We start from the raw sequence: 14,084 nt of genomic DNA on the forward strand, positions 1-14,084 counted from the left end.
ACAGGGAGCCCTACGGAGGGCTCCCCGTGCTTCGGGCGAGTGTCTGCAAGCCTTGCGCGCCGGGCAGGAGCTCCTGCCGGGCGCGCAAGGCTTGGGGCGGCAGCCTGTTGCCCGAAGCACAGGGAGCCCTACGGAGGGCTCCCTGTGCTTCGGGCGAGTGTCTGCAACCCTGCGCGCCCGGCAGGAGCTCCCGCTGGGCGCGCGAGGCTTGGGGCGGCAGCCTGTTGCCCGAAGCACGCGGAGCCCTCCGGAGGGTGCCCCGTGCTTCGGGCGAGTGTCTGCAAGCCTTGCGCACCCGGCAGGAGCTCCCGTCGGGCGCGCGAGGCTTGGGGCGGCAGCCTGTTGCTCTAAGCACATGGAGCCCGCCTCCCTCCCACGGCACACCAGGCAAAGTCTCGCGGCGTGTGCCGCGGAACACCGGTTGGGAAACACTGATCTAGAACATGCTATTTTCAGTGTTAGCTGGGCGAAAAGTAATGTGCTGATTATTGTGTGGAAAGCTTCTAAATTCTTCATTTTGACTGTGTTTCTCTGTCTGTCTGTCTGCCTATCTATCTGTCTAATTAAACAACCAACTAATATGCCATGGCCTTACAGCAGAAAAACCTTTAGGGTAGCAAACAACATTAAAGCAATAACCACACACAAGAAGCAATAAATATACACAACAGTAACACTAGAATGTTAAAAAACTCCAGCAAAAAAACCCAAAGGCACAAACTTGTTTTAGTCCCTCTTACTTACATAGTTTGCACACGTTATTTATCATCCACATACAGAATACACAATTGTGATGTGGTGTAATTTTAGTGATATGAAAGTTACACAGTTTACAGAGCAATCCTAACTATGTCCACTAAGGTTTGTCACTTCCCTGTAAATGGGATTAGAACTGTAGCCAAAGAGAGCAAGCTTAACCAGTAGAGCTGCTGGCTGGAGTGGGCTAGCATGGATCAGAGGTGGTTTTCTACTGACAGGGAAGAACACCATTGATGATTGGGCACTTCCATTGAGTTAAAACCTCTGCAGAAATAGCTGTAGTGCCACTAGTGTTTCTGGTAGGCATAGACCCCAAAAGTGATGTTCTGGGACCAGGGCAGATGCAGGCTTGGAGAAGCTGAATCCAAAACCCCTTTGCTCTCCTATGCTAAAAATGCTGTCCCCATCTCCTGCCTTCGCTGGCATAAGCTAGCAGGGTTTGGGTAGTGGTGGATTATCCATCACTTTATTCCTCCAACTGATACTGCTCTACGCAGTTAATGCTACGCACATGTATGGGAGTAAGCGTTATTGGACTTAAGTAGGAGTAAAAAATGCATAGGATTGTGCTGTTAAAGAAGTCCATCTGGTTTTTTTCCACGTCTAAATTTGGTTAATAATATAGTTTAATTTCATGTTTCAAAATTATTTGAATGTGTGTTTCTTAAATTTAAGCACATTCCTAAAACTCTCTCTGGACAGAAGTGCTATCTTAAGCTATATTTGTAATAGGCATATGATGACTATGTAAAACACAGGTCAAAGGACAGCAGAGGAAGCCATGCTGACATTTATGCCTTTATATTCTCTGTATCTCTTAGTTGTTGAGCCATTCACAACAACCACATGCTCTAACTGATATGCTGTTGAAGCTAAATGTATTTAATGTCTTTAATTTTGTGCCTCTAGGTTGCCAAGAAAGAGGTCTTTGGGAATGTCCAGCAAACAAACTGTGTATCAAATATACCATGATATGTGATGGATTTCCAGACTGTCCTGACAATGTGGATGAAACTAATTGCTGTAAGTGCTTGAGAGGACAAGAGCACAACATGCCCACTCTGGGCAAAAAAAAAAAAAAAAAAAAAAAAAAAAAAAAAAAAAAAAAAAAGAAAGAGGCAGGGATTATATCCTTCTGCCCCTTTAATTTCCTCTCTTGGATTAGCTGTCCTTCTAGCTCCATTTGCCTCTATTACATACTTCCTTGCTCTTTTCCTCCATTTCTGTACCTCATAATGAATTCATGCCTGGATGTCCCTGTCCCATTCTCATTCACAGAACCATAGAGTTGGAAGGGATTGAACTGGTCATTTACTCCAACCCCTCACAATGCATCAATCTCAGCTAAAGAATCCCTGACAGATGACCATCCAACCTCTGTTTAAAAACCTCCAATGAAGATTAGGTTCTCTTCTCCTAACATCAGCACAGCACTTTAGACTCACAGCAGCTGCTTGTTTTCAAGGCAAGGTTGCCAGGCATTAACTGGACCCCTAAAGCTGGCAATATTCAGCCCATTAAACTTGTAGGAGAATTTAATGATTACAGTTACCCTGGAGTGACAATAGTGACACCAGAACTCTGATCTCTGTAGCATCTATACATCTGTCAAAAGTCTGTCCCTGCTAAAGGGTCCAATAATATGATTTTTGGATGGGTGGGGTTTATATTTGAGTATCTGGTGCGCTACATGCACATACTACTCATATATTCCTGGGTTGCTTAAAATATGTTCTCTCCACTCTCTTGTCCTCTAGACAGATTTCTACAGCTATAACCGTAACATTTATCTCTCTTTAAAACCAATCAATATTATTATTTGTATGCCCTTGGCAGGGAGTTAAGGCAGCTTACAGATAAAAATAAAAGCTAAAAACATAGGGAGGAAAACCAATTAAACATTGATAGAATTAAAACACACATTAAAACCATACAAATATTACAATAAAATTACAATAAAAAAAAGCTCTTTTGTTAAAAGCAGTCAGTTCCCCAAAGCATTTCAGAAAGATGCTGTATTGTTTTTAACATTCGATTGGAAGCCACCCAGAGTGGCTGGGGAAACTCAGCCAGATGGGCAGGGTATAAATAATAAATTATTATTATAATTATTATGAAGTCTCTGCCAGTCTAGCTTCCCTAGGGAGGGAGTTCTAAATTCTGGGAACAGCCACCCAAAAGGCTCTCTCCCACACCCCTAGCAGGTGTGCCAGTGAGGTTGGTGGGACTGAGAAGGGCCTCTCCTTAAGATCTCAGAACCTAGTCATAATCCATATGAAGGAATATGGTCTTTCATATAGCTTGGAACTAAGCTGTATAGGCCATTGTAGGTCATCATAGGCCATAGGTTTTTACAAAGGACTGTGGATAAAATAGAAAAAAATGGTCAGCTACAACATGCACAGATGACATTTTGTTTTGCCAGTTGAGTTTTAAAAAGACTGCAGTGGCCAAAATATTAGGAAAAAGACATAGGAAGTGGGATCTCCAGGTTCAAAGACAGTAGCCAATTACATTTCTAATTCTATTTACTGAGTAGCAAACAGCAGACAAGAGCTATGCTTTCAAACCCTACTTGTGGTATTCATGGAAGCTTTGGGTTGGCCACTCCTGGGAACAAGATGCTCAACTAGATCGATCATCCGAGCTCTTCCTAGGTGCTTATAATGAATCCATGTACTTTATTCCATCTGTGTATCAACTGCAGAACTTGTGTTTCTGGTCACAAAACTGGCATTTTAGATGTACAAAATTACTTTTGTTTTCGAGGAGGAGAGACCCAATTCATATTAAGGTCATTTCCACAAGTGATAGAACAGGTATAGCTCTGATCCCTTAAATGCATTTATTTAAGCATTAATGAAACTGACCTGAATCTATCTTTATGTCAATCTTGGTTTTAAAAAAATATTATTCTAGAGAAGACTAGGAGGGTGGAGAGGTCTTTTTCCATGCTTTTGATATTTGTTCCTTTTGCAGTCATCCATGATGATGATGATGATTATCCAAAGACTCTCCTCCAATTGTTGTTTTGTTTTGGTTTTGGGTTCTGCTTTTCTTTTATAGTTTTATATGTCACTTAAAGCATTCTGAGCTCATGGATTTGTAATGCCTTTATTGTGGGTTATTTGATAAAAGACATGTCAAGATTTAATGAAGGACTGTCTGCTTTGTTTACCCTGCTCAATTGGTTCTGGAAGAATTCACATTAGCGGGAGGCAATCTTGCACTATTTTTCCTTACTTGGAATTTTGTGTTAGTTTGACTTGTTTGTGAAAAATTTAATTCCACAAAGTTGGAACCATAGCCATAAAGATGTAAACAAGATAATACAGAACTGTTTGTTCCTTTCCATGGCAAATCTTAGAGGGGAATCAGATGAATAGTTCCCCCACCCCACAGCCCATGGAGTGTGGGCACCATGGAACTGTTCTACTTGAAGGGGTACTTTATCAACAGAATGGCAGTTCATAGTGGCAAGAAAACTCATTAGACACCCCCCTCCAAAGCAACTCTGGGCATTGTTAAAACAACATTTTTTATTGCTCTCCTTTTCATAGATAATGTCATTCTCAGTTCTGCAATGAAGCTATTTCTACTTCTGGACTTACTTATGTCTTTGTCTGCATTTTTCATGGCAGCATTTTGCAAAAAGGATGAACTTCCATGTGCCAACCATGACTGTGTGCCTCGAAAATCATGGTGTGATGGGCAGATAGACTGCGCTGACAAATCAGATGAATGGAACTGTGGTAAGTTTTAACATATGCACAAAAAGTCAGAATATGAGGTTTCCCATCTTAATTTCAGGGAAACCTTTCAACAGTGCTTGAAGTAATTGGCTGGTTGTGGGAATTAGCATGGAAAGGTGCATTATCCCTTTTAAGGTGCATCATTGCTCCTTTCCACTTTTATAGATGGAAACCAAAAACCCAGAAATAGAGACAAAAACAGAAAACTCAGAAACAGAAAACTATTTACAGCATGGCCCAAACTCAAAATCTGTTGGATGAGAGATTTTGGACATGGCAGATCTTGAGCTGGCTGAGCTGGGGCTATGTTTGTATAAATTCCTCATCCCAGCTGAGCTGAAGATATGTCAGCATAATTCTCTCATTCTGGCTCAGACAACAGAACTTAAGCCACCGTAAGTTACGCTGACATAAATCCTCAACCAGGAGTGTTCCAGGGATGTGAATTGGGCAAGGAGAGACTTCCACCTATTTCAGATGTTTTTCAGCTTTATCACATGACCTAGTGGCCCAGCAGAACTTACACTGGCAAAAAAATGGTGGTATAAGTTGAATTCCTCCTGAGCAACGTTTGGAACAGGGGTAACTTATGCCAGCACAATTTACAATGGCATTCTATAGTTAGCATTGCTCTGTAGATGAGTCCACCATGTCTGTGTGTAGAACGGGTAAACAGATGAACACAGATATGTTCCCTTCTCAGTACATAAGTCCAGAAAACAGGGTTCTCAAGAGTAACAAAACCAATTAAGACCCAAAAATTTCACACAGATCATACAAGTATTGAATGAGTGGTGTTTTAAGGAACAATCTAAACTACAGAAAGATGGTGTAACATATGCCAACATAAGTTATGTGTTTAAGTACTGGTCTTTACCAATGGATGGGGGTTGGGGGAAGCTTGAAAGAATGGTTTTCATCTGATGTATGTAAAGCAAAACTATTTTTAAACCCATATCTCTTGCGTATCCCTGGAGACAAGCAGGAAACTATTCTGAAACAGTGATTTCTGGCAATGGAAATTGCTTGGTCTTCAAATCAAGCTCATTACATATTTCATAGCTATGGGAATATGGTCCACTGTGGAGTGTTTAATTGTGCCATCACTAAAAGTAAATTTTCTTCTTCAGTCATTGCATATATGATTAATCAGAAATGGAACTAATGACTAATCTTCAGACCTCTACAGGCTCAATGAAGTTACATTTCCCTTTTTTTTCTTCACAGTGACCCTGTCTAAAAACAGCAGCTCCTTGATGTTCCTGACTGTTCACAAGTCAGCTTCCAATTACCATGTATGCGCTGATGAATGGGAAGAAAATTTAAGCCATTTGGCATGCAAACAAATGGGTTTAGGGTAAGGTCAGTAGTTTGTAGCATTGATCAACTTTTCCAGGTGTGACTATGAGTCTGGGTGAAGCTGATTGAGTCTGTGACAATTTCTTAATTAGCAAAAATGCTATTTTCTTCCTTTGCTTCTGCTGACTGTTTACTTAAAACAATTTAGACTCTCTGACGTGACCTGGTTTGCGCATCACACCATGCCAAGTGGGGCTGCAAGAGTGGAGCTTATAGCTGTTTTGTTCTTCACTGGACCTTTTTGCTACCATACCATGCTGAGCTAAGCCAGGGTATGGCTTAACATGGCATCCAAACCTGGGCTTGTGGCTAGGCTTTCTTCAGACTAACCATGAGCTGTAACCAATAATAAATGGGTAGATTAGTAAACTAAAGCTATAGTTGATTAATTGGGGGGAAGCCAAATCTAATCAATGAGGCTACAAGTGAAAGGTGCACTTGTTTATTTTATGAGGCAGGTTTGGTATGTTACTGTAATAGTGAATGAAAAAAAAAAGATTAAGCACTTCTTTTTGACAGTGAGCAGTAGCTTTTTGTTATTAACATGTACGTAATTTCACACTTCCTTCAAAACTGCATAAAGCCATGCATGTTGGGGATTTGATCATAAGCCAGTTTATCTAAATGTAATCAGTTGATTCTATGAACGGTAAATGATTAACCAGCTAATCAATGTTTTCATAACTTGAGAGGCTTTCTGTGGAGAATCCATAAGCTAGGGTTTTAAGGGGAATTTTGTTGAAAGTGGGAATCTCAGTGCCATCCAAGTTTGTTTGGGGATTATTAGGATTGGTTTGGTTGTGCATGATGAAGTGATCAAGTGAGTCACATTTAATAAATACAGTTTCCCCCCTAATGATAGGGTTATTGACCACTTGTCCTACTTCTGGCCTTCCAAAGGCATCTGGTTCACCAATGTGGGAAAGTAAATACTGGAACAGATAGGGTTTTGGTCTGATCTAGTGGGGCTCTTATTATTATTTTATCCATATGTTTGAAATTATTGCATGCCCATTGTAAACCTGACCTTTGAAGCAGCTGGGAGGACATAAAAGACCCTTTCCGTTTGTTTTGTAAAACTTGAGTGGTTCTCTTCCCTATAAACTGAATTCCTAAAATCTTATGCTGTTGATCCTGATTTAACCACAGTTCTTACAGCATAAAACACATTGGTATAATATTTTGTTGCAGAAAACTCTTTTATGCTAGATGAGGCTCTTTTGTGGAAGTATTGTATGTGTGTGTGGCTTAGATGTACCACTGTTTAATCTAGGCAAGAGGATTTGGGGTACTTTGTTCTGTGCAGACAGGATATGAAACACTTCTGCTTAGATAACCATACATGCTGAATTCAAGTGGCCAAATATTACATGCTCCTGGTGTAGCATTTTTTAAATATTTAAATATATTTAAATATTTAAATATTTTTTAAATATTTTGGCTAAAAATTCAAATTGTCCCTCTGTCGTTTAATACATTATTATACAATGTTTACATCTGAGGATGTTTTGGGAACAAAGTGTACCACAAACATGCAGTTTGCTTATTTAACAAAATTTCTATACTGCTGTGCTGTGCTGTTGTGTGTAGTTATTATTTTAGTCCCTTTTAAGCTTTGTTATTGTTTTATTATTTTAATTGATTATTGGTTACCTAAAAAACACAGAATATATGAAATAACTGTATTTAAAAATCAATCAATCAATCAATCAATCAATCAATCCATTCCAGCTGTCAGAGTCCCCACTGGCACCTCACCAGTCCTCACAGACATAGACTCAGCTGGTAGACTTCTCTCAGTCCCTGGCTGTTTTCTACTCCTATTCTGCATTTCTAGCCTCCTGGAGGAAAGGCTGCCTTTTCCAGGTCACTGTGAAGAGGCAGAAAGGTTGGAAAATGTAGTTCTTATGGTCTTCTTATGGTCTCATTTACAGTCCCATGTGAATTGTTTTGAATGTGTAAAAAAGTAAAGGAACCCCTGACCATTAGGTCCAGTCGTGGCCGACTCTGGGGTTGCGGTGCTCATCTCACTTTTTTGGCTGAGGGAGCTGGCATACAGCTTCCAGGTCATGTGGCCAGCATGACTAAGCCACTTCTGGTGAACCAGAGCTGCACACGGAAACGCCGTTTACCTTCCCGCCGGAGCGGTACCTATTTATCTACTTGCACTTTGACATGCTTTGCTAGGTTGGCAGGAGCTAGGACTGAGCAATGGGAGCTCACCCCGTCGCGGAGATTTGAACCGTCGACCTTCTGATCGACAAGTACTAGGCTCTGTGGTTTAACCCACAGCGCCACCCGCGTCCCTGTTTGAATGTGTAGATTGGTACTAAATAATAAGTAATAAAGAAGCCAATTAATAGCCAGGAAAGGCAGCTTAGGTTAGTGCCCTTTTATAGCACCTTTATCATTACAGTAATACATCTCTAGTCCCGTGAGTCACAGGGATGTGGGTGGCACTGTGGTCTAAACCGCTGAGCCTCTTGGGCTTGCTGATCGGCTGTTCGAATCTGTGCGACGGGGTGAATTCCTGTTGCTCTGTCCCAGCTTCTGCTAGCCTAGCAGTTTAAAGCATACCACTGCAAGTAGATAAATAGGTACCACTGTGGTGTAAGGGTAAACGGTGTTTCCGTGCGCTCTGGCACTTGTCATGGTGTCCCTTTGCTCCAGAAGCGGTTTAGTCATGCTGTCCACATGACCCGGAAAACTGTCTGTGGACAAAAGCCGGCTCCCTCATCTGGAAGCAAAATGAGCGCCACACCCCATACAGTGGTACCTCGGGTTACATACGCTTCAGGTTACACACTCCACTAAGCCACAAATAGTGCTTCAGGTTAAGAACTTTGCTTCAGGATAAGAACAGAAATCATGCTATGGCGGCGTGGCAGCAGTGGGAAGCCCCATTAGCTAAAGTGGTGCTTGAGGCTAAGAACAGTTTCAGGTTAAGAACGGACCTCCGGAATGAATTAAGTATTTAACCCAAGGTACCACTGTAGTTAGGGGACGCAGGTGGTGCTGTGGGTAAAACCTCAGCGCCTAGGACTTGCCGATCGTATGGTTGGCGGTTCGAATCCCCGCGGCGGGGTGAGCTCCCGTCATTCGGTCCCAGCTCCTGCCCACCTAGCAGTTCGAAAGCACTCTTAAGTGCAAGTAGATAAATAGGTACCGCTTTATAGCGGGAAGGTAAACGGTGTTTCCGTGTGCTGCACTGGTGCAGGCTCACCAGAGAAGCTTTGTCACGCTGGCCACATGACCCGGAAGTGTCTCCGGACAGTGCTGGCCCCCGGCCTCTTAAGCACCTTTACTGTAGTTGCCTTTGACTGGGCTTAATCTCCAGGGGTCCTTTACCTTTCTCATTTTTTAAAAAAGTGATTTTGTGATGCCTATTCTGAATTATCCTTTGCTTGGAAGTATTAAGGAACAATCTTTAAAAATGCATATTTTAAAGACATGTGAACATGGGAGTTCTATGTCCTTGAGGAAAATCAGGTTAGGTGACTGAGAGGTGAATCTGCAAAACTGTTTTTCTTAAGGTAGGTGAAAGAAATGTATGAAAAATGTTGGAGTGGGGGGGCAGTACTTCCAGGTGCCTCTCATTTGCTGTGGGTGTGGTCTGTGAAATTGTATGATGAATGGTGGAATTTGTTGCTGTATGTGAGTTGACTTGGCTTATGGATTTACTTATTTTGCATGTTTTCTTAGCTGCTGCTAAAACATTCATCAAAAAAGAGAATAGAAGAATGTTTTAGTGCCATGCCATCTTCTCAGAAATATCAAGGAAGAAGAAAAATGTGTTTTGGATTTTGACGATCTCTAACAGTGCAGGCTCTAAATTCTGCATTTGTAGATTTTCAACTGATCAAAGCTCTCATAGGTATTGAAGGTGTGTGGATCAAAGCATGCTCTGCATGGGCTATACTGTCTATATTATATTGCTGATTTCCTGCACCTTGTGTAATGAATAAATAGTACAGCAATCTGTAATTTAGTCTGCTATGGTAAAACAACAACTGATTTACCAAATGCATGTAAAGCATGGTATGCATGTACATGTGGATGTTCTCAAAAATCACCCAAAGGTGTCTTAAATGTCAGCCACTAAGAGTTTTATCAACTGTGCTTCGTACCAGAGGTTCTGGGGCACTTAAAATCAGTTATTTTAGACATGTTAGCTAAATGTGTTCCAATTCTTTTGCAAATTTAGCTGCACTAAATTAGCTCCTATTCAGATATAGTCATTTGCAACCATGCTACTCCCAGCAGCAATGGTCAACACACTTTCCCATCTAAATTCCAGTGTAGATAGAATGCAGAACCTCATTTGCATTGTAGAACAACAGGGTCTGTGCTAGAGGCCTTCCATCATAAATTATATTGCAATGCAGATGTGCATCTGCTTCCATTCTGCATGCAGTTTCTACTCCAGAAAAAAGAAAACACCATGTGGAAATTACTCCTGCATGAATAGCTTCCCTACTGGGTTTCAGTGGGATTCATTTCATTCTCTGAATGTTACCAATTGCTTAGCAGTGTGTTAAGTTTTCCAAAACTATTATTCCAAAACCAGTACATTATAATGTGTACTACTACAACTAGTCTGAATTACATCAGCCTACAGTTGCTTTTAATAGTTTATCTGTTTATTCTTAAGCTCAAACTGCACAATATATGGAATTATTTCCCTTTTTTTTATCCAAAGCACACCAGCCTTTGCTGAGCACAAGGGCACTTGAAGAGAAATCTGTTTCCCCTCAGCTCAGAATTGCCCTCCAGGTGGTAAATATGCCAGATAAATGCATGATAAGAAAGCTCTTTTTTCATTCACGAGGAGAAAGATTCAGGGTCTTCTGCTCACACACAGCCTTCCCCAGGTTGCTTTGGTTTTTAAAAAACTGTGGAATCACAAAACTTGCTTACTGTGCACTTTGATCCAAAGCCTTACACTTCATATTTCTACGCATCTCATGTACTATATGAAAAAGAAATTGTGGTGTGGCAGATACAAGTGGCAGATACAAAAGCAGCATCTAAGAAGCAGCTTTCCCCATATGTGTCCACTGCACTTTGATCTGCAGAACTGGCACCATTACAGATGCCACATAATACTTGTTCTGCAGTTGTGGGACAAGATGCATCTGAGTTGCTGCCTTCTGTAAAATGTTATGTTGCTTCTAGTGTACCTCTCTCTTTTTACACTACATAACTTTTCTCTTTGACACACCCCTTTCTCAAAACCAATTTGTCATATTATCCTAGACTATATATACCAGCATTCCCATATTTCATGCCTAACTGGTCAAACGTACTCATGACAATCACAGTAATCCCAATGGGACCGTTCTCCTCTGCAGCAGTTTATTGCGTGATGAACATGGACCCTAAGAAACATAGATTCCCAGAGTCCCTGGCACCTGGCTGAGATGTTGCCGTTTCTGGTGCAAGGGGGAAATGGAGTTCTTCAAGAAAGGTCTCCTGAAGGGTTTTACATTGTCTTGTCACTGCCAGGCCTGTTTTTGGTGGAAGGGAAAGAAACAGCTGGGGAGGGGGCTTCTGTTGATGTTTGTGAACTCATTACTAGAAGGCCAGAACTTCATTGGAGGTTAGGTTCAGCTTGTAATGACTTTGGATGGAGTACAAACTTTGTAAATTCCCCTAATTCCAAACTTCAGAAATGAAGAGTAGAAGAAAACAAACTATACCACGCTAACTGCAGGCAATAAACAGTTCACCATGTGCAATATGCTAGATCACTCTTGCAGAACTAATTATTTAATACGTCAGAGAAATGTATGATAAATAAGCCATGAAGTCAATAACATCCAAAGGGAGGACCTGAATCTTGTTCATTCCACCAGTGCTGCTCAGATTATTTCCATTTGGCAGCTCTGACATACAAGCCTTGCCAAAATATCACTTTTGTTCATTAATCTGCAGTGTGCTTGGTAAAAGCTTAGTACCTGTTTTAAATCATTCTAAAATAAATCTAGCTGAAACTGAGAAATAGATTTTGATCAGCTGCAGAATGTAGTGGTGCTCCTTAAGGAACTTAGAGGATTTTAAGAAGTATTTTTCTTGATTCTCCAGTTCCTTTCCTGAAGCATTTTCTGCAGAAGTATATTTATTATTATATCAGCTAAGGAGGAGCACTGTTTGGAAAAAAATTGCTTGTTACAGATATATATCAAGTCTCACGTCATTAATGTTGACCTAAAAACTGAAATTTATAGGGCAAAAAAGAGTGTAGTCAGTCACTTAAGATCCTTTTTTGTTTGTTTATGCAATCAAGCATCTAAAACAACCTATTCTGCAGTCAGTATTGACTGTAGTTATAAAGACAGTGTCAAAACAGATTACATTTAGTTCCCTTGACTTCTCATCACTTGATTATTCAATATTTGGGGTTGGTTCACACATGTCCATTCATTACTTGACGACTACAATCTCAGGTAATTGCATGGGCCATCTCAGATCTAATAGTACAGCAAGAACTTCAAATGTCCTCAAATGCAGTGCTTTTCAATGGAGTTGAGAAACATTCAACAACCAGTTACCAAATGTAGAAAAATCAAGTGATGTACATGCATGTGTGAATGAGGGCTTGATTATTCATACCTGAATGTGTGAACAGAATCCATGGAAAAGCACTGAATTTGAGGGGTTGTGATTGTTTTGCCACAACATATGATCTGTGATATGAGGGACACGGGTGGCACTGTGGGTTAAACCACAGAGCCTAGGGCTTGCCGATCAGAAGGTCGGTGGTTCAAATCCCCGCGACGGGGTGAGCTCCCGTTGTTTGGTCCCTGCTCCTGCCAACCTAGCAGTTCGAAAGCACGTCAAAGTGCAAGTAGATAAATACCTTCCAGCGGGAAGGTAAACGGCGTTTCCGTGCACTCCTCTGGTTCTCCAGAAGCAGCTTAGTCATGCTGGCCACATGACCCAGAAGCTGTACGCCAGCTCCCTCGGCCAATAAATCGAGATTAGCGCCGCAACCCCAGAGTCGGCCACAACTGGACCTAATGGTCAGGGGTCCCTTTACCTTTTATGATTTGTGATTACTCAGTTCATACATGCAAGCCAGCCAATGGCATATCCTTCAACATTTCTCCAATGAAAATAGGGACGTCCCATTCCAAAATGATAATTTTACTATTTATACCCCATACATCTTACTTGGTTGCTTCAGCCACTCTGGGCAGCTTCTAACATATAAAAAAACCAGAATAAAACATTAAACATTAAAAAAAAAAATTCCCTATACAGGATTGCCTTCAGATGGCTCGGGGGTCGGATAATTCCATACCCTCCAACATTTCTCCAGTGAAAATAGGGACATCCTAAGGAAAAGTGGAGTATTCTAGGATCAAATCAGAAACCAGGACAGCTTCTCTAAATCAGGGATGCCTCTGGAAAATAGGGACACTTGGAGGGTCTACAATGGATGGTTTTCAAGACATCAATAGGTATGTGTGAATCAGCCCTTTACAGGGTAATTCTAATCCATTTTCAGTTGCCTGTTCAGCAGGTACAGAGGATGGTTTCAGATATTGTACTCAACTAGTTTGAAAGAAAGCACTTAGTGATTCGGCATCTCCTCATGGGATGAATATGCATCTCCAGCTCTTTGGATTGTGTATGGAATAGTTGACAGAGGAAGTGTGAATTACTCATGCTTCCTTTCTCATTGCTTTAGTGGAATGTCGCAAATCCACCCAGACAACTAGCCTTTCCATCATAACCCTGAAGCTTTTCTCATCATGGGAAGTGATGTTGGTGATAAGTGTGAAAACAGAAATCGCTGTTCATTGAAGTTGCAGTTTGTGCTGCTGCTGAGTTTCCTATGCCAGTGGTGCACTCTTCACAGAAGCAGACTCCCTGGACCTGTTTAATGCATAAATTAAATGCTACTCTGAGCTCTGTGGGAAGGAAGGGAAGGAAATATAGATTTAATAGATACAAACAAGTACATGGCTAGTTGTAACATTTTAAAAAATATATTATCAGGTTCTAGATACGTTGTGAGTAGATTTTTTTCAGTTCATTAATCATCTCTCTTCTAACCATTGAATTATTTGATTGGCTATGTTTAAATAATCACCCAAAACTCAGTATGGAAGATCACTTACAATTAAATAAACAAAAAGCAGTATTTAATAATATTTGCTTTTCCATAGCCTATTTCACTTACATATCAGGGCTAAGATGGCCTTGTAA

General features: G+C 41.0%; 1 protein-coding gene across 8 annotated transcripts in view; it reads left to right on the top strand.

The window, feature by feature from the left end:
* Nucleotides 1-14,084, top strand: part of CORIN (corin, serine peptidase) — a 114,215-nt gene that overhangs the window by 84,976 nt on the left and 15,155 nt on the right. For all 8 annotated transcript variants that reach the window (XM_083754870.1, XM_083754867.1, XM_083754873.1 and 5 more), the window contains exons 14-16: nucleotides 1,669-1,782; nucleotides 4,401-4,511; nucleotides 5,739-5,868. In XM_083754870.1, the coding sequence (XP_083610996.1) occupies nucleotides 1,669-1,782; nucleotides 4,401-4,511; nucleotides 5,739-5,868 (355 nt within the window). The remainder of the gene's footprint in view (nucleotides 1-1,668; nucleotides 1,783-4,400; nucleotides 4,512-5,738; nucleotides 5,869-14,084) is intronic.

Source organism: Podarcis gaigeae, assembly GCF_964106915.1.
Source record: "Podarcis gaigeae genome assembly, chromosome: 9".
Taxonomy (NCBI): Eukaryota; Metazoa; Chordata; class Lepidosauria; order Squamata; family Lacertidae; genus Podarcis; species Podarcis gaigeae.